The sequence below is a fragment of the Vanacampus margaritifer genome, chromosome 18, assembly GCF_051991255.1.
Source record: "Vanacampus margaritifer isolate UIUO_Vmar chromosome 18, RoL_Vmar_1.0, whole genome shotgun sequence".
In the NCBI taxonomy this organism is placed as follows: domain Eukaryota; kingdom Metazoa; phylum Chordata; class Actinopteri; order Syngnathiformes; family Syngnathidae; genus Vanacampus; species Vanacampus margaritifer.
In genome coordinates, this window is record NC_135449.1 from 13884759 (window position 1) to 13909183 (window position 24425).

The window sequence follows — 24425 nt, forward strand, 5'->3', positions numbered from 1 at the left end:
GGCATTTTCTTGTTTATTGGTGTAGAAAAAATGAAACATGAAACATTTTTGATCTCCAAAAATAGTGAGGACAAAAATCCATGTTGATTAGCATATGACATCTTTTGACAGAATACAGAACTTTTTCACAAACTTCAAATTCATGAACAGTGAAGGAAGCAAAAGATAAAAGTAAAACAGAAAGAATATGGAATTATGTGAATAGAGGAAGAACTTAAAATGAACTAACTTTTAATTAATGTGCAAATTTACACAGTAAATTCTGTAGAGTAAATTTGATTCCATTTAGAGTGGGACCAAAGAGAATCAGCTTTAGAGTAATATTTACACTATAATGTAAAAATAAACAAATAAAAGTCACTCAAGGGTTGAGGAACGAACTCATGACCTTCAGCTTGGGAGACTGCCCGACTACCACCTGAGCTATGCCCATCCTACTTTGTGGAGACCATTTTTGGTCTCTTGGAGTTACGAAGATTCCAGCTGACACGAGCGATATACACAGCAGGAGCTGCGTGACTCAGGGAGTAGATTGGCTGTCTCCCAAGATGAAGGTCGTGAATTCGTTCCTCAACCCTTGAGTGACTTTTATGTTTTTCAATTCTTTATTTTGCTCTCTTCCAATTGTAAATATTACTCAAAACTGAGTCTATTTAGTCCCACTCTAAATAGAGTCACATTTACTCTACAGAATTTACTGCATATGTCATATAATCACTATCAGTGCAGTCGATTTACAAAAAGCTTTCTGAGACTTCAGAAAACAATTAATTTTTCTTTTCAAAATAAAAGCAAACACAATTGGCATACAGTATCGTTAGTTAAAAGGTGAGCCGATCCTTGACCCTGTTGTGTTTATTAATGCTCTTGAAAAATCCTGCTAGATCTGCAAAAGCAAAGCAACTCCAGCCATGGTCCACTTGGATGGCTTTTCTTTGGTCTTGAGGTTAAAGGTCCACACATATGTAGGCCCCCTTTGACGGGTCTTGTAAACCGGACACGGGTACATGTTCCTGTTCTCCTGTTTATCCGTAGGGACGGCTCTGATGAAGATGACGGGCATGAGAGGAGTAAGCTCCTTTAGGCGGGCGTCCACAATCAAGCCAGTCTGGCAGAGAAAGATGAGAGGAGATGACAATCCAGTCAACCACATATTGACACATGTCAAAGACCTAAGGGAAGTAATTAATTAGTGTAAAGTGCAGTGAAAGCTTGTTAATTCGGTCAATTTTTCTTACCACTGAGGCTGCGTTTAAATGTTGGACTAATCCTAGTTGACACGAGCCATGTGGGACACTCAGCGCATACAACATCGTCATAATCTTGAAGTGTGTTTGAAAGTCAGCAGTGTTTGAGACAAAGTCAAAAACACTCACTAAACACATTGAAACAGGGAGGTCTGTCTCGCTAATTAATCCTCCTACATTTAGTGCCTGAGAAACTGAAGTCTCACCATGCGTGCATAGAGGATTTCAGGGCTGTGTGTATATCCTGATGACTTTGGTAAAGTCGGAGGACAAAAGCCTTAATTGAATCTGGAAATTATGTCCAACTTTGAGGAAGCGTTAAACACCAGTAAGTCCAAGTGGGGTAAATACAAACAATAGGAATCTGCAAGCAGGATTGTGTCCTCAATGAAGTACTGCATTTAAGTAGAATTACACGACTTACACGATAATGTTTCTCACTCAAATTGTACATTTTTGCGCCTCATCAAATCAAAAAATCTGAAAATTAACCTCAGTCCCAAAAAGTTTTGCTTGGCTGAACGCACGTGCGTTTGCCACGACACCTACCAGTGGAGACACAGGTACAGTGGCTACGTACACACAACAGCTAGCTAGTAGCGAGCTTCATCTGGCACAGAGGTGGCAAATCCAGGTCCAGAAAGTTAAAACACTGCCACAGTTTGACTTTAGCCCAGGTGCTAGATAGCTAGCTCCCATGGTGCTCGTTTACCTGCTATGGAGCTAACTAGCTAGCTAGCTAGCAAGCATGAGGGGCTAAAGCCAAACTGCAGCAGGGTTTTTACTTTCTGGACCTGGTTTTGCCAACTATACGACAACATTGTGCAGAGTTGCTCCTCTTACTACGCTACATGAAGCAGCACAAACACAATTTGGTGAAATAAAAACAATGCCAGCCAATATCAATGCGTCATAAGTAAATAAGTAAAAAATAAATAAGTCAAAATGAAGACAGTTGTATTTTACAAAACGACAATTGTATTCAAGGACCAAAGAAAGCTATTAGAACATACTTTGAAACTAAATGTAATTTCTATTTGATGATTTTTACATTAATTCCAAGATTTTAAGGAAATATGTGTCAAAAGCTTAGTAGAAAAAAGTAGTTAAAAAAAGTGATCAAGTCATTCAATCAAAGCCCTTCACTCCCAGCTGTTTGGATTTTTTTTTACTGATTTTGCCCACAGAATATTGTGTTCTCTTGCTATAAAAAAATGGAACCTACCAAAAGAAAGAGTAGAGCCCCTTCTTTCATCAGAAAAAAAGTATATAGGTTTCTATTTCCGTTTTAAAGCAATTAGCATTAGAATATAGCCAAGTTTCATCCTTATTTACAAACCTGTTAAAAACACTGTGAAAAAGAGCTTGCTGCAACATGGCCCTTTCCCTTTAACTCATTCAACTGCCATTGTTTTAAGCCACCTCTTCATGTCAGTCAAGATTTCTTAAATTACATTATTGATATAATTATTTCATTATTCTATTTTTGATCAGGTTAAATGCAAATCTTATTATATTTTCAGGCGTTATATTTTTAGGATTTTATTGCATTTTAGGGTGCTACAGGCTACATGATCAATAAAATTATCAATACACACCTTATGTATATATATATATATATATATATTGCTAGCCTTGATAGTATTAACATACTTTGTCAGCTGAAACAGGGTCAGGTTGTGGCATAACACGGCCTACCACTCCTGCCCCTTTAAATTTTAATACAGCTACAAGCTCCAGCCACTTGCATGAAAGGCAGAAGGAAAAGTATTAAGAATGATGTTGCATGCGTTTTCAAATTGAACTGCATCATTATTGGAATTGCATTGGATTCTTAAATATTGTTGGCACAGTCTTGCGGTTGACCTCAGTGGTGCAAATGTACAGTTTGTAATGTCATATCAGATTCTCATAGTAAGATTAAATACGACTTTCAGTGGCATTGAATCCAGATTGTCTCAGCCACTTTTTCTGACCCATATTGAGTTCAACAAGTAATAATAATAGTATGAGAGTTTGCCACCAGTTATGTGTATTTTGCAAAAAAAACACATACAGTAACTCTTAAGTGTGTAATGGCAGAATTCAAATCACATTCCCTTGTAGCACATCAATTTCATCTTTTACGTATGATACCCCTTTGAATAAGAGGTGAACTTTATGAATATAGATGAGTAGGCTTATCATAAATCTTTGACTTTTATTGCTACATATTTGTGTCTCGTAGGAGTGCTGCTTACTCTCCTATTCACACGATTCCCCGACACTGGCGCAAGACTGGCCTTTGGAGATGTGAGGAGGGCAAGGCAGTGGATGCGGAATGACGAGAGCAGCACAGAGAAGCTATCCGAGTCATCTAACTGAGAGTCTATTTGCCTGCGTCTCTAACTTTAATGAAGAAAAAAGGAAGCACTCAACTAAAGGGAGATCTGAGTGTTCAAGTGCACACTCTGCACATTCCCCAATTAACAAGCCTACAGGGATGCAGCTTGAAAGCTGGGCAACATATTCTGTATCGAGGTAGCATGCTTAGATAGACAGAGCCAAGAGAAGCAGAGTAATGTGCTGCAGCTGAATGCAAGTGAGATGCAAAGTAGAAAATCAAGCCACAAATGGAATGCAAAATCCCCAAGTTGATTTCCGGAGTAAGTTGAAGGTTCAGGAACTAGTCAGCCTTGCATTCTTAGTCGAGTTTGGAAGCAAAGAGTGCCTTGTAACACCCTAATATGTAATAATTTCCTGAAAATGTAATAATTCTTGAAAATGTCATCAAATTTGCACTTAATCAAAAAAATTAATAAAACCTAATAATGTACTGTAATAAAAAATCCTGACTGATATTGTAATCATATTTTTCCCGTTAATCTATTGGTGATATTTTTTGTTTTTTTTCACATTTTCAGGTGGATCTTTTATTTCCCTCTTAAATCTGATAATGTAAAACTTGACAGATAATGTAATATGTATGTTCAATTTCATTTCAAAGTTCTATATTTTGTGTTTTGAAAATCCAAGTTACAGACATTCACAATAAAAATTGGTGTATTACAATTTTGATGTTAAACCCCCAAAGTGTCATTGTTAGAGTTATTAGTCGGAGTTGTTAGTATTACTTAAATAGAAATGCTCTGCCGCAAATATATGATATAATATAGTAATGTAATAGGTTTTTACATTATCGTAAGTATGTTATTACAATATCATAATGTAATAATTTCCTGAAAATGTAATAATGCTAGAAAATGTCATCAAATTTGCACTTGATCAAAAATGTAATAAAAACGAATGTAATAATTTCACCAATAATGTAATTAAAAAAAAAAAATCCTGACTGATATTTTAATAATTTTACCGTTAATACCTTAATACATTACAGTATAAGGGATTTATTAAATTTTCAGGTGGATCTTTCTTCTCCTTCTTAAAACTGATAATGTAAAATTTTAAAGTTAATGTAATATGTATGTTCAATTTCAGTTAAAAGTTCTGTATTTTGTGTTTTGAAAATCTAAGTTACAGACATTCACAACAAAAATTGGAGTGTTAAAAGTGTCAGTGTTGGACTTATTAGATGGAGTTGTGTTTCTATTACTTGATTAGAACTGCTATGCCGCAAATAATTCTGGGAGATGATATAATATATATGAGATAATAATGTAATAAGGTACTTATTAGGTTATTGTAAACATGTTATTACAATATTAGTCAAGATTTCTTAAATTACATTATTGGTATAACTATTATATTATTCCTTTTTGATCGGGTTAAATGCAAATTATTATATTTTCAGGCGTTATTTTCAGGAATTTATTGTGTTATATGTATATATATATATATATTTTTTTTTTAATTTTTTTTTATTTACTAAGTGCTTGTCCTCACAAGGGTCGCGGGAAACTATCCCAGCTGGCTTCAGGCAGTACGCGGCGTACACCCTGAAGTGGTTGCCAGCCAATTGCAGTATATATATATACTGTATATATATATATATATATATATATATATATATATATATATATATATATGATCCTTTAGCCGACAGTGTATCGTTCCGTAAAATGTATCACAGGTTGTGTTTACATAACGACATGCATTAAAGGAAAGCATTTGATAAATGTTTGTGTACGTTTGCAATGGATCAAAAAATGGACGTCCTCATAACAATAAATGGCGAAAAAATTAACACATAACAGGTGCTCTTCGAATTTGGCGGGCAAAAAAATGTTGATAAAAAAGCAATTTTAATTAAGCGATTAATCGTGATAAATCAAAATTTTAAGATGTGATTAATCTGATAAAAAAAAAATCGTTTGACAGCTCTAATATATATATGTAATGTAATAAGATATTACATTATCGTAAACATGTTATTACATTATCAGTCAAGATTTCTTGAATTACATTATTGATAAAATTATTTCATTATTCTATTTTTGATCAGGTTAAATGCACATTTTATTATATTTTCAAGTGTTATATTTTTTTAATTTTATTGCATTTTAGGGTGATACAGGCTACATGATCAATAAAATTATCAATTCACACTTTAGCCCACACGATCCATCCATCCATCAATTTTCTTAACTGTTTATTCCTCACAAGGGTCACGTTGGTGCTGGAGCCTATCCCTTAGCCCACAAGATCTTAATTAGTAATCTTACAAAAGACATAACTGACAGTTCTATCTCCCAGTTTTCTGGATACCGTTTTGGGAAGAACTCTGAAAAGGACACACTAAATCCATATTTACTTCCACTTTGAGTTGCTATGTTGCAGTAGGTTCAAAGGGAGGTCTCATAATGCTTCTCTCCAAAAAGATAAGGAAAACCAAAGAACAACTTTAGCCATACCTGTGTGTCCCAGCGGGCACCCTCCATGTATAGCCCATGAACATACGCCCCTTCTCGAGGTGGCGATTTTAGATCCTCACGGTTCTTCTTGGTAACATCACATTGCAGACTCATGCTATCCAAAGGCCACTCATTCCTGTCATCCAAACAGAGGACAAATGTTAGTCAAGAATTCAAGCTGCTATACAAACAAGCCCCACAGTATAGTTCGTACCTGCGAGCCATGGCTTGCATGATGGCGGTGAGGAAGGACTGCGGGTTGAAGAAGCCGGTCAGCCACACTGCGCAAGGTAAGACAAAGTCGGTTGTCCAGAAGTCCAGTTCCTTGATCCGTGCCAGCAGGTCCGTGAACCACAGAGTCAGGCCACATATGGAGGGGTAAGCGCGCTTGGTCCAAGTCTCTGGTACCATGTCCAGGAAAATAGCATTGTGGAGGTTTTCCATGCCACTGGTCATGGTTAATTCCCCCTAATGAATTGAAAAAAAAAGCACTAATGAAAAACTTTTGGGATGAGGTCCAACTAGGATCAAATGAGGCTTCAGTGTCTTGCTCAAGGACACTGAGGATTGATCCCACAAAATATTGGGTTGGACGACAACCACGCTATCACTGTAAATGGTCAGAATTCTGACTTCAATCTCTGAATAGAAAGTCAGAATTCTGACTTTATTCTAAGAATTAAAAATCTGAATTCTGATTTTATTCTCAGAATTAAAAATCTGAATTCTGACTTTAATCTCAGAATTCTGACTTTAATCTTAGAATTGAAAATCAGAATTCTGACTTTAACTCTTTGACTGCCATGGACGTTAAAAGACGTCAAGTAAAAACCTACGGAGGGCCGCCAATGACGTTAAAAGACGTCATCCAATTTTTTTTAAATTTTTTTTTGAAACGGGTGGAGGAAGGCCTTGGCCAGCTTTGGTGAAAGTTTCAAGCATATCTGGTTAGCCTAATGACTATTTTTGGCCCCTAGATGGCAGCAATGACTCTCTTTTGACAAGATTGGGTAGGCGTCAGTAGAAGACGTGAGGCGGAGCTACAGGGGACAATGGCTGGGGAAGGGAAGAGAACATGGCGACCGGTTGCAAGCAGCTCACGCTCGAGCAGTTTTTTTCAAAGACGAAAAGCATCGGCCAACGCTAAAGAGCACATTGATGACGACGATGATCATCATCGATGATGATGATGGTGACTCCGAGGTTGGAAGCATTGACGCGGCAGTAGAAGACGTGAGGCGGAGCTAGATGGCCGAAGAAGCGAACAATGGCGACCGGTTACAAGCAGCTCACACTTGGGAATTTTTTTCAAAGACGAAAGGCATCGACCAACGCTAAAGAGCACATTGATGACGACGATGATCATCATCGATGATGATGATGGCGACTCCGAGGTTGACGGCGAATTTGCAAGCGTTGATGCGGAGGCTATGACGACGTCATAAAGGTTCACCGGCTAGCGATGCTAACACCGGAAAACGCGGAGCACAACCGAGCACTTCTGCACAGGCGGACGTTCAATCGGACGACGAAGAGTGCCCCGAGTCCAATGCATACAAGAAAGTGTAACGTCTGCACGCGAAAGGAGCCATCGCAAGTGAAACTAATCTGATGTGCAAATCCTGCTGCGTCTCCTTGCACGCAGGGGAGCGTTATAAAAAGAAAAACTGTATTTGAAACATCCACATAATTGTAAATAGTACCACAGTTGCACACATTTGTAAATAGTTTGCGAAATTGTTTTGTCAAATTGTTACACTGTTGAATGGAAATAAACGTATTTTGCAACCTAAAAACACTTTTTCATTGTTGGTGAAAGCGTTTTACAGAAGTAAAACACTATTTAGGTGTTTGTGGCATCATTCATGGACAAAAAGAAGTGTACAATTCACTAGAGTGCATAAAATAACATCGTTTCACAAAAAGCTTTTTTTCTCCGCTTTTTGTTTCAAAACAGAGCATTTCGGTGAAACTAAGCATTTTCTATTGTTGATTACTGAAGAACGGAATAAGGTGGAAACAAATTTTTTTTCTGATGAAAGATGAGAGTTCGATCTTTCATTTGGTAGTATGTGTGTTTCCATAGTCCAAACACAACATTTTCTGTGGACCTTGAAAGATCAGTCAAAATGCTTAAATCGGCTGGCACTGGCGACATCCCGTTTCTGAAAACGTCTGGCAGTCAAAGAGTTAATCTCAGAATCCTAACTAAAATGAGAATTCTGACTTTAATCTCAGAATTCTCACTTTAAAGTGAGAATGTTGACTTTAAAGTGAGAATTCTGAGATTAAAGTCAGTATTTTCACTTTAAAGTTATTTTAAAGTACGTTGAATGTTGAACAGCAAGAGGCGCTTCGTGCATTTTTATCTGGTAAAAATGTTCGTGCTTTTTTTTCTTTCTTTCTCTAAGACAAGGCCGAAGACGATATTTTCATTCGTTGCCGTGATTGGTCAAAACAAATGCGCACAAGATGTCGCATCGTCCAATCAGCTCGAAGTTTTGTACAGCAACTTTCCTGAACGGATCTGCCGAGTGAAGTTCTAAATTGAGAATGTAAAGAATTCCCTTGAGTGAATCCATTATAATCAGATTATCAATCTGGCTTGTGAGGTTATGATTTAACTTGACAAATCTACATTATATGCTACCAATTTCACAATAAGACAAAGCCAAAATAAAATTAAAGGTAATTATGTTTTTAACTTTTAGAACCTAAATCTAACATGGTGGCTTATTACTTTTACTCACATTTTGTGTTTAACTGACTTTACTTCTTCAGTTTTCATGTCCATAGTACAAACAGCTTTTATATTGTTGTATTGAGCAAAATACAGTGGAAACTACTTTCGTTTCAGTTGAAAAACAAAATTTTCGAATAAAAATTGCCATGGCTGACTTTGCACTTATTCTCGTGCTAAATAAACATGATTTGCTCTATGCGTCACACATTGCATGTATTTTTGTTCCTCTAAATTAGCCCTTAGACACAGTAGTAAGCAGAGGTGGCAAATTCAGATCCAGAAAGTAAAAACCCTGCCACAGTTTTGCTTTACCCCGGATGCTAGCTAGCTCCCTAGCTAGCTCCCATGGTGCTTGTTTACCTGCTAGAGAGCTAGCTAGCTAACATCAGGGGCTAAAGCCCAACTGTAGCAGGGTTTTTATTTTCTGGACCTGGAATTGCCACCTGGCGATTGTATTATTCAGAAGCCTAACTGTATTATTGGTAAAAAAATATATATATATATGCTAAATATTGCAGCAGTTCATAAGCTAGCACTAGCTACCTTTTCAGATGGGCATTTACCGTATTATATTTGAGGATAGACTTAATCAAGACAATTCAGAAAAAACTTCTGTACTATTTTAAGGTATGTTGACATATTTAGATGTACTAGTTTTATTTCCCATTCTGTGAAAGTCTTATTGGAGAGAAAGACATGAACAGCCAAAAAATACACCAGCCACCTTAATTAATACTGATCACCTGATAACTTGTCATCATCAATTTTTGGGAGGTTACCGTGCTGCATAGCAATTTTGGCTCTAAGATATTGGAGTTTGTATTTGGTGAAGGGATGAAAAATACTTCACATTAGAGCATGTTGCCAGGCAATTTGTACTCATACATACACGTCACAACAGAAAAGGCAAATAAAGAGACAATGGCGCTAGAAAATAATGAGATAGCATGTGTGTGGCAACAATAGTGTCCTTCACCCATTGATGCTGGAGCTGATGTATTGCTGCCACCCACAAGTGCCAGTAACAAAATGGTTTACCAGGATGACAAGCATCAGGATATTTATCTACGTCAGAGCAGAATTATGGACCTTCTTTAAAATAATCTCGATACGCCAATGAACACTACAGGCCAGCACACAATAGCTAACATTCCACTAGTCCCTGTTTATTTTACTATAAAGGCAAAATATGACTCCATTTGCTGGTACAATAGACTCCATGGCTTTTAAATCACTGAGCCGATTTATTGGCACTAATAATGTTCAGAGATCCTCATAACTCCTGACAAACGGTTTTACAGTGTTCTCCCTCCTTTTCTCTTTTCATATAGTTGTTCATACACGTCTCAATCAGACTTGACATATGGGTCCAATTATCTTGTGCCTTTTTACAACTTTTTAAGCCAGGTCTTATCAATAAGATTCTTGGGAACAATTTGAAAACTTCAATTGGCATGCTGGATCCAAAATTGCACTCAGTTTGTTTCTATCATGTCAAGTTTTTTCTCCACATCGTACCCTTCAGATTAGCTGTAGTAAGACTGTAGTAAGAAGTGCTTTAGGATTCATCTACAGCTATGTGGAAACTTGTTTGTGCAGTCACTATTCTTTATTATTGTGAGAATGCTGACAGTATTTATGTTGTTTCTAACCTTTATTATTATTTCAGGTCCTTTTTATTCTCCGCACATTTTTGCAGTGCAAAAGTTTCCACATAATACATCCGATTTACACCGTTCAAATTTCAACTTGCTTAAAAAAATCACGCCTTCCTGGGAATATATTGTCTGATTCCTTATTACTTTCAGTTTTTGGACAATTTAATGTTAAATATTAACTTCTGCCCCATTCATTTTCAATGGGACAGACTTTTTAATGTTTGACCAAGAAACAGTAGGTGATGTTTCAAATCCTACGTTAGACGGTTCAAGTTTTATTTTTATTTCACTCAACTACAATTAATAATTTGTCATTTTCAAATAATTTATTTTTTTTATTTACTTTGTAAGCATTCCGCATGCATTCAAATCTTAGCATTCAGCTACTAGCATTCAGCTGTCAGCATTCCCAGAAATTGCACTTTGTCTAGTTTATTTTTATTTTTTTACTATTATCTACAATTTAGGACATAAATGTATCATGGAAAGCTTTCTACAATGATTGCAATTATTTTTTTTTTTTTAGGAGCATACCACATGATATCTAAATATGACCGTTACATACCGGAGTTGCTGCTATGGGTTCTTGACTGTCCATGTGAATGATACAAACTCCTGTCTTTAAATGTATTTCAGTATAAAAGTGCCAAATTGATTATTTCTTTTTGGTCGCACCACATGATAATTCATAAAATGGGCACATGGACAAACTTATCCATCAATGACTCATAGATATACATATCTATAGTTAAAAAAAAAAAAAACTTGATGAAAACGGTGTCTGTTTTGAATTCAACTTAAGAATTACTTCAAAAACACCTGTCAGACTTGTTCCCCAGTATTAATAGTGTAATACTATAGTAATAATAATGTCATTTGGTTAAATATATATATATATACTGTATATATAAAGCTTGGCTTTGCTGGAATCATAGATGTTAACGATCATTAAAAGTTTTGTGGTTGACATGGGTGGACTTCTGGTCACTTCTTTCTTTAAAAACAAAACAAAATTGCATTTGCCTTAATTATACACACCGTTTTCAATTCTTCTGTCCGTGAGATTACTGATTTTAATGAAACACGGTGAAGGGGCATATATAATAGGTCAAAGCTATTTCCTTATTGCAATCAACATAACATAGCATGTCTAAATGAATGAAAAACTAATCTCCTTGGTGGAGGCAATAACTCATTTTCAATCTATGAAATGCAAAACAACAGTCCTCACTGTTTGCTAATGCAGGGGTTGGAATGGATGGTATTTCACCAGCAATGATCTTATTTATTCTAACTATCAATAATTAATGTCTGGCTGCATTTTAATTATCTCACCTTGAGACCCAAGCTGAGCTCAGTGAGAGAACGTCTGATTTCTCTGGTGAGAAGATTCATACGCTCGCACTCTTGCACCGCTACCACCTGGTAGGGAGTCCTCTCCTCAGACTTCCTGAGCAGATCGGCCATGTTAAACTCCTCAGGGAGTTTCTCAATGATCTCCTCCAGCACTGTACGCACCTTAAAATATATAAACAACAAGCGGACCTTTATCTGATAAGCACAATTATTTTTTTAATTAAATTAGATCATCTTCAAGCTTTAAATGTGGGAGACAGGTAACATTCACAAAAAAATGAACATTGTGTGAATTCAGCATTAACATTGCCTGAGAAATCATTTTTTTGCAATGACAGCTTTTTTTCTATCAATGACAGCATTAAGAAAAATCAATGCTCATATGATATTATTGTGAATAAGTAATGCAAGCTAATGTCTGTGTCAACATTTTCCCAAGACAACTGGCATTAGTAATCCGTTTGTGGATTAGGGTAGGTGTCGAACAAAGGATATGAAGTCGTCATATCTATGGATTTTCCCAAATATTTGATCCCAAGTTTGGCAGCTTGCTGAATACACAGAGATCCTCGTCGGTGTTCATATGCTGGGTCAAGTATAAAGTTTTTTTTAGGTAAAAGGATCAGGAATTACAATAAAATGTTTAGCATGAGGGCAGTGCTTCTTTAACATTACAGGAACTAACCGCTACACGTCTAAACCTAATTAAGTCTAATTTAGACTTATTTTAGTAAACATTCACAATTAGAAAAATCCATTACTGAACAACATATTCATGGTTTGAATAATAAATACTGGCTAAGATTAGGAATTCAAAACAAATGTTCAAACTCAATAAATATGAGACCTTTAACGGTATTAGAAGAGAAAGTGCACAATAATGCACACTCTATAGCTATTCAGGGCAAATAAAATTTGCATCAAAGCAGCACCGAACCAAAAAAGAGACCAGAAAATATATATTAAAAAGAAAATATAGGTTAACTCAGCCCCAACAGCAGTTTCACTGCATTTTATTTCCCTTCAGAATGCAGTAGCTAAGGAAAGTGTCACCTGTTGTCATGCTGCATTTAAGACGAGGTGCAACATCCCAGAATCTAGCATGAAATTCACATTTGTGAAGAACCATGCTTTATATATGAGCTCAGGGTGACAGCTTGACTCTTCAAATCTGAATCATTACTTGTGTTTACATGCTTCACTTTTACTGCCTTAAGCCTTCCACACCAGAGGGGTGGATTAACCAAGTCATGCCAAGGAGATATTTTATGCGTCAATAGAAAAAAAAAATTTTTTTGGGGGGGGGGGGGGGGTGGGGGTGGCCCATATACTTCATTTAGAAAGGACAAGTGGTCATTGTCAAGGTTCTAAAAGTACTACAGATGACCCCCACTATTTGCTGAGATTACAAATAGCAAATGTATTACATTGGGGGAAGAAAAACAACAACAAAAAAACACCATGAACATTCAATGCACATTTTCTACAATAAAGCTTGGAGGGCAAAATGAAAAAAAAATCTGAAAATAAATAGAACTAGATGCACAACGTAAAATAGAGCAAATTAACAACTGGTGCATTCAAATTTTGATTGACACTATCAAATAGGTATTCATTGAAAACTTAATTTTCAATTGTGGTTGCATTTTGGATGAGATTAGAATTTTAATGCATTATACTATTATTTGTTGCATTTTCTTTTTATATCGTAATGTTACAAGTGATTATCTTATTTTTACACAATATATAAAAGTAAAGAACTGGATTAGATTTTTTTTCTACTTCCATTGTTTACTCGGTGAAAACCGACAGTTTCATTAAAGCGGATGTATCTCGTTATTTTAAGCCCTTCCACAGTTAACTATAGGCATATAATATCAAATCTTACCTTTGACACTATGGCAATGTAATTTTTTAGGAAATAGTACGTATTTTGCTGGCTAATTTTCTAACGCGGAAGTAAAACTGTTTAGTATAACGCCGCCTCACCCCGTGTGGTTGCCGGGCCCATCTCGCGCACCCACAAAATTCTGGAGCGCTGCGGTCAAGCATTCCTCTGAGTGCCCACACAAGACCGGCCATCCCTTGCAGTACAACCGTGTCTTCTTTAAATGTAGAAATTGGATGGATGTTGAATTCTTCAATTAACATTTGGAACAAAATGGCTCCATAGTGGAGGAGGAAAGGAGGGGGAGAAAAAAAACTGAGGCCCTCTGCTTACAGGGTGAGCGCAGTGCAGAAATTTACTTGTATTCAGCCACAACCTTTCTGGCAATTTAAGACAGCCAATTGTCATTGCAAATGTGAATAATTGATTGCTTTGAATTCATTTGGACAGAACGTTTACTGATGAAGGCTACTTTTATCACTATGCTGCGAGCATGGAGGTCTCAGAGAAAGTGGGCGTGTGTTTAGTCCGCATAGGAAATGCAGGGGTGGTTCCACACCTGATGACGTCATAGAGTGAGCACCCGCTCGTTTTCTCAGATTGGGAGGGGCTGGTGATTAGAGAGCAGAATGACCTAGAATTTCTCATACAGGGGTGAATGGAGGAAAACACCACTTCAGTGATGTTTTCGGTGAAGAATTAGCATTTTAACATGGCTAAAAGCTCCAAAAAGTTGATTTTTCACATTACTGTCCCTTTAAATCTAATGAGACAAACTTACAAATCAACCCATCTCCAATGTAGCAGTTCTAATAACGAATCATATTTACCTTTTCCTCTCGTGTCATCCCGCCGCCTTCACCGACTCCGCCATCCCTGGGCTGCATCTCCAGTACAGTGCGGAAAAGCTTTTCGGAGGTTTGAGTGAGGAACCCAATCTCAGCATTGGGATGAAGGCCATACAGATAGGGCGACTCAGCAGGTAGTGTGTCATCAATATACTGGAGGACAAAAAAAAATCCACATTAGAGCTTCACATTGTACTACATCGCAGATAATTCCCATCTCTTTATTATTATTTTTTATTTCCTATTCAGATTTAACAGGAAACTACTCAAGTTTTTTCCTTAAACATAATATAATCACACTGATTTACTACACACTTTTTTTTCCATTTGACACAGGTGTTTTCTCTTAACTATTGCTGACAAAAGAAGAAATAGAAACATACTAGTAAATAAAACATGCTTGAAAATTCAAACACTTGACAAGTTGCTAATGAGGCAAGGATAAAAAAAGCTTTTTCCATCTGCTGTCCACGATGAAGATCAATATGCTTTTTGTTGGACACGACATGAAACAAAAAACTCTAAACACTGAGAAATCACTTTTTAATCATATTCTATTGAAATAGAGGTCTCTAACACACAAACACTTTGTTGTCAGATTGCTTGATCAACTTAGTATTTTTTGCTGATTGCACAGACCTGTACATTTCTGAAATCAAAGTAAAATTGCTGAGTCACTCCTTTCCTGTCCTGTGTCTCTTTCAAATATAGAGCTTATACGTTAGCTCCAGATGGCTGCTTGGCGGCGGATGGCCTGTCAGGTGTATCATAAATAAATTCTATTTTTATAGAGGCTTTATTGTGTGCGGCAACAGTTGACACAATGACCTGGCTCTATTCTGACTTGACCCTGTCATTTAGGGTTTATGCTCAGAGATATATAACATCATACAGCATCCAAGGTGAGGTGGGCTGAGGTGAGGCTTTAACTTTATGAAGCTTGCAGCTGTCACAATTTGTTTCTGAAGTCATCTTAAAAAAGGTTTCACCTAATAACTGTGTGTTGGTTAGACTGTAGATTAAGAACATAGCATGGGAAATTAAAAACTCTATCTATCTATCTATCTATCTATCTATCTATCTATCTATCTATCTATCTATCTATCTATCTATCTATCTATCTATCTATCTATCTATCTATCTATCTATCTATCTATCTATCTATCTATCCATCCATCTATCTATTTGGTATTTATATAATAATAATAATAATAATACATTGTATTTATTTAAACAATCTCAAAGTGCTACCGAGTTAAAAAAAAAGTAAATAGTTGTATATTTGTTAAATGTAAAATTGTATTTATTTATTTATCTATCTATATAATTTTTTGAAAATAATATTGTATTTATGGTTTTCAAGTTTTCAAAAAAAAAAGTAAAAATCCCCCACAAAAAAGCAAACAATAATAAATACATAAATGAATCTAATGAATAAGGCTATATTATTTTATTTTTTTTATTCATTAAAAACATACTTCAACAAATTATACATATATTTTATGTATTTTTCTCACCAATTTAAATTGGTGCTTGACTACAATGACTGTTTTGTCATTGTCCTTTTGTGTTTAGCATTATTTTTAAGTGTTTCTTTTCTTTTTAATTTTTATGGTGAAGTGTTTTAATTGTGCATGATTTCTATTATAAAATGTATTGGGACCACATGCCATGGTAATTTTGCACTTTAAATAAACTGATTGATTGAAAACCATATATATACTATATGTGATGTGAACCTGACATTTAAAATGACTAGTGGATTATAATAGAAAAACATCAAGAATGGGCGGAACTAATATGACATGTAACTAGGAAAGAATATGAATTGGATATCTTCAAATTATATGTGGATAAAAAATAGATATGAATTAGATGTCTCCTAGTGTGACTGCAGATTAAGTACATATTAGGAAGACCCTACAAATTGGACTTCATCAATGTTCTTAATTATGTGTATATATATATACGCACACACACATTTTTGGGGACGTTTTACATTTTGTGCTGTGGAGGAATTAATTGACAGAATGCAGCTGAAAGTTAATGTAATATTTTAGAGAACTTCAAAATGTTTAAAAAAAAAAGTCATTAGGTAAATGGCACTTATTCCAAAGCAAGAGCTTTAAAAAAAAAATCCCTTCTGAATAAAGTAGATAAAAAAAAAAAAGAGTGACACTTTGAGAAAGTTATTACTTATTTTCCGGAACTGCACTACATCAGAGGGCTTTTCTTATTCACCTACATATGTAATAGGGCAACCAACTTTTAAGGCGTGACGCATTCAATAAAAAAAAGAAAAGAAAAAGCCTTCTGACACATCATTAATGTCAAACTATTGATTCGAACAGCTTCTCTGGGTAAATGTCTCCACTGCAGTGCATTGCAGTTACTTTAATATGCTCTGTTTATCAAAAGGCATAATCAAATCAGTTTCTTCAGCACTAAATGAGAATGAATGCAAATATTATCACGCAGCACACTTAATCATTATGTCATGTGTAGATATATTTTTTATTATGATTCATTTGCTTAGTAGTAGGTGACTTTAAAATTTGTGTATCCTGGTTCCTTTCCATTGACAAAAGTAGCTCAACTTCTGAGAAATATTTAGAAAACTACAATCTGCTGAATCCTGGGACCCATCTGGGAGTTTTATTGCTATTGATTTAGCACTCTCATTTGCAAAAGGAGCTGATTAACAATTCAATTGGAACAATTCTCAACAATTGAGAGTGTGTTGGAGGATACTCTTGGCCATACATCTACTCGTGAAGACCTGAGAGAACCCCAAAAACCTAGTAGTACAATCAACAACAACAAAAAAAATCTAATCAGTTATGTCTTGTTGAATTCTGTTAACAATTTGAGTGGGAATAAAACAGCTCAATAAAAGTCACAGTGTTTGCTTAACCTGGTGATAGCTTTTGTAGTCCATGTTTCCAGGCAAAGGGAACCCTGGTGCAAGGTACAGATCTCCATCCATCATCTCAGGCTTAATGAAGTCCTCTAGGTAGGTTGCGCAAAGATGACGGTCCCAGTCATCCGTGATGTGACCCCCATACATGATCTCACCAAAGAGGTAGCGGAGATCATCATAGGGCACCTAGATTCAGGCAAACGACCGATTAATTGGTCATGCTTTCTCAAACAATCACAAGTGGCTTATATTTCTATGCAAAACCGAGCACACCTTGGGATTGGCCTCCAGGTAGTTGAAGAGGACATTGACTGAAATTGTGAGATCGCCGGTGTTAAACGGGTATGATCTGTTCCATCCTTGAGGACCAAACTTTCTCCTCTCTGCTACCACAGCATGGAAGTAGCAGAGTGCAAAGAGAATACTTTTGAACTCATTTTCACGTGCGCACATTTCCAGCGTGTCCTATAAAATAAAAAAAAGACAAAAAGTTGTAAATTACTTGAATTAAAACCGACTATGAAAACTTCAGACCTCCAGTCGGGCTAACGATCGCAATTTAAATCAGCATCAAATTGTAGATACCCACATCCTGCATGAGCCTGAATGTTGTCCATGTAAAATTTACATATTATACAGTGTATGAGGGTTGCACAATATTGGAAAAACATCTAATATAAGGTAAGGGCATTGAATATTGCAACATCGGCATTATTGCAATATTTAACATGTTCCTAAAGAAATTACTTATTTTTAAAAAAATCTAATCAAAGAAATACTTGTTTTCATGCGCCAAAATAAGCAGGCTAAATGTATTCTCACGTAATTCATTGTGATAACTTACAATTTCACATTTATACAGTATGTATTTTTGTTATTTTGTGGTAATAATGCATTTTTTTGTGATATATTGTGCAGCCCTACACTGTACATATGATATATACAATGTATATATATATATATATATATATATATATATATATATATATACTGTATATATATATATATATATATATATATACAATGTATATATATATATATATATATATATTTATAATTTATATTGGCCAACAATACCCATCCTACGGATTGACCAATAGTACACATTTTTGAAACCTGTATGAGATTTACCAAATTGTGATAATGAGGTTTCGACCCAACGCCAGGGATATAAATAAAATATAGACATAGAGAAATGTATTTAAATACATAAATATATATGTTCTTGTTCACATAGTTTAAAATGAAGACAATACCAAATGACACACTGTCATAGATACGCATATCTGATATTGTATTATTCAAAATCCATGCGTTATTTGCTAATTAAGTATTGAGAAAAATCAAATAATCAATCAGCAAATACAAAAAATGTATTACTGTATTAAAATAAAGAATTTAAATCTAAATGGAATTGATCCTCTCACGCCCTTTCGGAATTAGGTGAAAAAGATTTGCCTGCTCGTCAGCAAACAACACAGCAGCTAATGAAAACATTATGTTATCTGAAAAACACTTATGTCAATTTTTTTCATTTTCACAGTTTTTCGGATGAAATTGAATACTGACGTATTTTTTTTACATTTTTCAGTTTTTGATATTGAAAGTGAATGCTGACATCCCAAAAATGTAAAACATGACAAAAATTGACACGTTTTTTTTCACATAGCAGCGACGATATGCAACTTGATGAGTTAAATACAATAATCTCCTTAGTGAAAGAAAGACCGTTGGTCAGATTCATTTGTCATGTCACCAGCAGGTGCAAACCATTGACAGTTTGTGGGGTGTGTAGATGGCAAAAAGCATGACAATGGGATCACCTTTTAATTGTCACAACTTGTCAAGCGCTTTGAGCCTCCATCTGTGTCCTGGGATCATTATTCCAGACAGGCTAATAAAAAAAACACATGAATGGCAATGTAATCTCTGGTGGGAAGAGACATGCCAAAAAAGCCTATGGAACCAAATATGCTGGATTCTATTGATTCCAGCAGTATGCCACGGAGTGTGTGACGATGAGGGCCACTGCGGCAGTGCCCTGGGGAGCCGACTCCTACGATGCACATGCTTGCCCACAACTACAGTGCATACTGACTTCTATCGCTACCGCATACACACTCCTTCTGGAGCTTTAATTAACATTCTGCACAATACTCCCTTTGCGCAACACAGCTGAATGAGATGCAAAGCCTCCCTTTTCATGACCTGTGTACGCGAGAAAAACAACATGCAGTCAGAAAAACAAGAAATACACCTTTATACCTTTGAGTCGACAGATATGTCAGTAACATCAACATGCATGAACTATATGTAATTTGGCAGATGAATGAAAGTGATTAGTTTCAGCAAAAACACAGGCCATTTTACCATTTTATCACACAATGATGATCATTTTAGTCTGACTCTTTGAATAAGAAACCAAGTAAACAAGTACTGTCACGTTTCGGTTCTGGGTTTTTGTTTGATTTTGGGTGTTCATGTTCCTTTTTGGCTGTGTTTTTTTTTGTTTTCCTTGTTTTTCACCTCATCTCGTCATATGTAACCACGTTCGCCCGTGTGTCTTCTCTTCCCCTGTGTGTCAACCTATCAGTGCACTCAGCCGCTTGTGTATTCGCCAGGTGTGTCTTGTCAAGTAATTAGCAGAGGTGTATTTAGTTTGTGGGGTTTGTCCAGTCAATGTGGGGGCAGTGTCTACGTTAGGTGTGGAAGATTGTGTGTCAAGTCTTCGTCACAGCCAAGCCGTCTCGGTCACAGCCAAGCCGTCTCGGTCACAGCCAAGCCGTCTCCGTCACAGAAACGCCGTCTTCGTCATAGCCACGCCGTCTTCGTCACAGCCAAGCTATAGCCCCAGCCAAGTCATAGCCACTCAACAACAAGGCAAATCAGGTCCTGTCACATGACATTCGTTCCAGTCATGGCGACCAGTCTAGTCACGTCCTGTCCAGTCATGGCGACCAGTTTAGTCACGTTCTGTCCGGTCAAGGCACCCAGCTTAGTCACGTCCTGTCCGGTTGTGGCTACCTAGCCTGGAAATCCAGACTAAATTCCGGCTTTGCCGGAAAGTGAGTCTGGTCAACCGTCCTATCAGTCGCATTTCTGAGGTGGGGCTAACAGACAGTGGAATGAACCAATGAGCAAAGAGCGGACGTGACGTCAGAAAAGCGACTCGCTTTTTTTTTTTTTTTTGCGGAAACAGTAAAAATCCAACATGGCTACTAGCCGTAGTGAATAACTTATGTTGTTGTTGTGGGGAAAACTTGAAGATTCATGGTGTCATGAGTCACTTTGTTTTGATATTCTAACAGCGTTAGCGAAGACGACGTCACACAAACAGACAAATTTAACTGACTGGCATGTTTTCGGCCGGTGCCGAATCACTGTCTATGGATGCCTGTCCAGACCCGCTTTCTTGAAAAAGAAAGTGGGTGTGGCTTGCCAGGCTAACCAGTCTAGTCACGTACTGTCCAGCCATGGCGACCAGTCTAGTCACGTACCGTCCAGCCATGGCGACTAGTCCAGTCACGTCCCATCCAGTCATTGTCGTCTTCTCACCTTTTTCCATTTCATTAAAGTACCACACATTGCACTTGATTCCTGTTTCACTGCCTTATTTTCCTGTATTTGGTCCGCCATCCCTCATAATCACTCACGTCCCACATGACAAGTACACTATCCAGTGAAAATGGCAAATGTCTTAGCGGTTTTAGCCGTGCGAGTGGGCTAGTCTAATAATCCTTCAACCTCACGTCAGTGTACATAATTTCAGTAGCACTAAAAGCAGAGTTCACAAGCATGTTTCCCTTGTTAGGCAGATAGTCATCAAGAACAAGCTAAAGATGATGAAATTGGACAAAGAGAGAGCTGAGCACTGAGCAATGACAGCAAAGAACTGAGGTGATGGAGAGCAATACAAAACTGATAAGGTAAAGATAGAGGTCAATAAAGTGCACTGAGCACTATATGAGGGATACATGTGCCAGGAATTACTAACAAAAAGTGACTTTAGCTGCGTTTAATGCTCGCATGTGCCACATTCACATCTGTCCTTCATGGGTATGAACTGTTCCAGGTTGACTGAACGGGCCATCTGCTCAAGGCTTCATTTTGGCAAATTGGCATCTTGAGGGCAAAATTGGAACGAAAACTAGCATATGCTGTGTCACCTGCCCCTCTCAGCAAACAAGTAAATATGTTGAAGAAGGGCAGTGTATATCATGACCTAAAGCTACCCATAAATGAACCTGAGAACTGTCATTTGTTACATCCACTGAATCCTGTGTCTTTATTGTTCACCTCAATTATTCAGCAGCATCCCAGTCATCAAAGGTGTAACCACCAAAAAAAGTAAGTAATTAAATAGCTCATTATCGTTTTGAAATTGCAAATTCTATCCTCAGGGTACTTTACATTTACTTATCAGAAAATCTGACTGTGTCAAGTTTCTATGTTTGCTCATTGAACAGCTAAATGAGCTGCACAATAATTTGGAACAATGTACAGTAATGGTTATTCTTTTTCTTTGACAGGAACTACTTGAGATGTTCAATGGGTGTACATTATCAGATGACAATGTACAGTACACAGTAATTTTTTGAGCAAATCAGAATCAAGTATTCACCAAGATCATGGTTTAATATTGTATGTTCTCACACACATAGTGTAGATGCACTTTAAGTGCCGTAAAAAAAAGATCAATTTATATTTTTAGTACTTTTTTTTTTTTTAAAGAAAATGAACTGCCGTAACAGAAAAAAAGACACTTTATTTATGTTGAGTTGGATTTTGTATTAATATTTTTTATTTTTATTTTGACGCAATTATCTTCTCATTTATACTGAAAAAACTAAATATTGGCTCCATGTGTATATTTTTTAATACAAGCAAGGTAAAAATGACGTTGGCCTGAAAACTGTTGTCTTTACCATCAAGGACTCTTCAATGGGTAGTGGACAGGGTCAGGAAAGCAATTATAAAAGAGGCGAGTAAGGTAAGGGAAAGAGGGGCAAGGTGGCCAACTCTACACCCTGGCAATACAGCTGTTATTGTACCTATTGTTCTCTGGTCTATCTACCACTGAACCCAGTCGGCCGAGGCAGACGTTTTTTTTCCTAGAGGAAATTTTTTCCTTGTCACTTTACTTGCTCACATGCGGTTCAGTTGGTTTTCTTACATATAGTCTTAATTTTATCAGACATTTTAAAATGTAGTCTCAGTTTTAGTCCAGTTTCAATCACACTTGTTATTTGTCATAGTTAGTCAACCTTATCCGGTTTTTATTTAGTCGACTTATGAATTTAGCATTTTAGTCTTTATTTTAGTCAAAGAAAACATAATTTTATCCATCTAGTTTAATCATCAACAAAAACTGTCAATGTTTTAGTCTATCTTTAGTCAGAACAATAATTTTTCCCCTGTATATATTTTTTGTCAGCAGATGATGTTGAACATTTCAGATCTAAAACTATTTCACATAAAATTTTCTCTCATCTTTTTGATGAAAAACAATTTCACACACAATTACAGTGGCTACTATGGCTCCATGCTACGAGCTAGTAAGTTAGCTAGCATTAGTTAGCTGTTTGGCAAAGTTTAGCTGTTGGATTAAAGGTGTATTTAAGGATCTTTTGTCACTGCGTCTTATCTTATCTTAACGACTGATTCTTGAACCTGTCAATCAATCTGAGGAAACGACATTGTGCATGCTCGTTCCTAGCCGCGCATGCACACTTCACGTGTTTGTAGCATGTAGCCAATGAGCTTCGGACTCAGCCATTCATTGTTGTACCTCCACCGATCCCACCGCATACATTGAAAATGGCTGAGAGCCGCAAGAGGACATCAGTCTATGAAGTGAGGCCGGCTACAGACACTGATGAATTTGAAGATGAGCTCGCATGTTCCCGACAATTAATAGGCGTTTTCCCCGGAGAAGCAGGAGAGCTGGTAGGATGTTTGAATTCTACTTTTTGAGAAAATCCTTGAATACTCTTTTAATGTCACGTTATAACTATAATTTACTTCTTTTTTTTATACCTTTGAAAGGGGGTGTGTCACTGTGTGTCAGTGACAGATTTGCAGACAGGATTTGACAAAATTATATAATTTTCATCTCATTTTTGTTATATAATAATTTATGATTTGTTTTAGGGTTTACTTACCCCCCATCATTCAACTCATCTGTATTTATAGAGCACTTTAAAACAACAACCGCTGTTTTCTTAAGATGAAACCCAGGGGCAGCAGATACAATGAAAACAACAGAAGTCCCAGAATTGAACCCTGTGGAACACCATATGTTCTGTTATAGATGTGAATTCATATTGCAAATATGCGTCCATTTTGTTTGACATGGTTAGTACACTGCAAAAACTGACATTTTAAGTAAGATATAATTTCTTAAATTTAACCTAAATTTGCTTATTTTGTTTTGAAAAGTTATTACTTAAAATACGATTGTCAGACAAGATCCTTCTGCTTATTTTAAAATATTATTTGATCAAGCAGCCTTGGCATTGAGTATGAACAGCCATTTTTGTGTACTGTGAGGCTTAAAACAAGCATTTTCCACATAAATAAATGGAATTTTATTTTAAGACAGCTTAATCTAGTAATAAGATAAATTGAACAAATACAAGTATGAAAACAATCTAAAAAAAGTGATCCATAACTCTGTGGGGAACTGAAATGAAATGTGCCATTGGGAAAAGAAACCTGTAAACATTTAAGAGCTTGAACAATTTGCAAAGGAAGAGAAATACCAGCAGAGAAATGCAAGAAGCTTAGAGATGGCTACAACACATGTTTGGAATCTGCCAAAGGGTGTGCAACCAAATATCAAAGAGTGCCATTATTGCTACACATGCTTGTGTTTTGTATTTTTTCTTTAGAATTACATTATGTAAGTAATTCAAC

The 24425-nt window shown here is 36.4% G+C and overlaps 1 protein-coding gene across 3 annotated transcripts in view; it reads right to left on the reverse strand.

Annotated features, from left to right (window-relative positions):
- dnah9 (dynein, axonemal, heavy chain 9) overlaps positions 1–24425 on the reverse strand; it is a 195707-nt gene continuing 171282 nt past the window's right edge. For all 3 annotated transcript variants that reach the window (XM_077551042.1, XM_077551043.1, XM_077551044.1), the window contains 7 exons: positions 17784–17975; positions 17505–17696; positions 14573–14743; positions 11834–12016; positions 6312–6565; positions 6098–6233; positions 1–1108 (listed from right to left, as the gene is read on the reverse strand). In XM_077551042.1, coding sequence (XP_077407168.1) covers positions 881–1108; positions 6098–6233; positions 6312–6565; positions 11834–12016; positions 14573–14743; positions 17505–17696; positions 17784–17975 — 1356 coding nt within the window. In that variant the 3' untranslated portion in view covers positions 1–880. The remainder of the gene's footprint in view (positions 1109–6097; positions 6234–6311; positions 6566–11833; positions 12017–14572; positions 14744–17504; positions 17697–17783; positions 17976–24425) is intronic.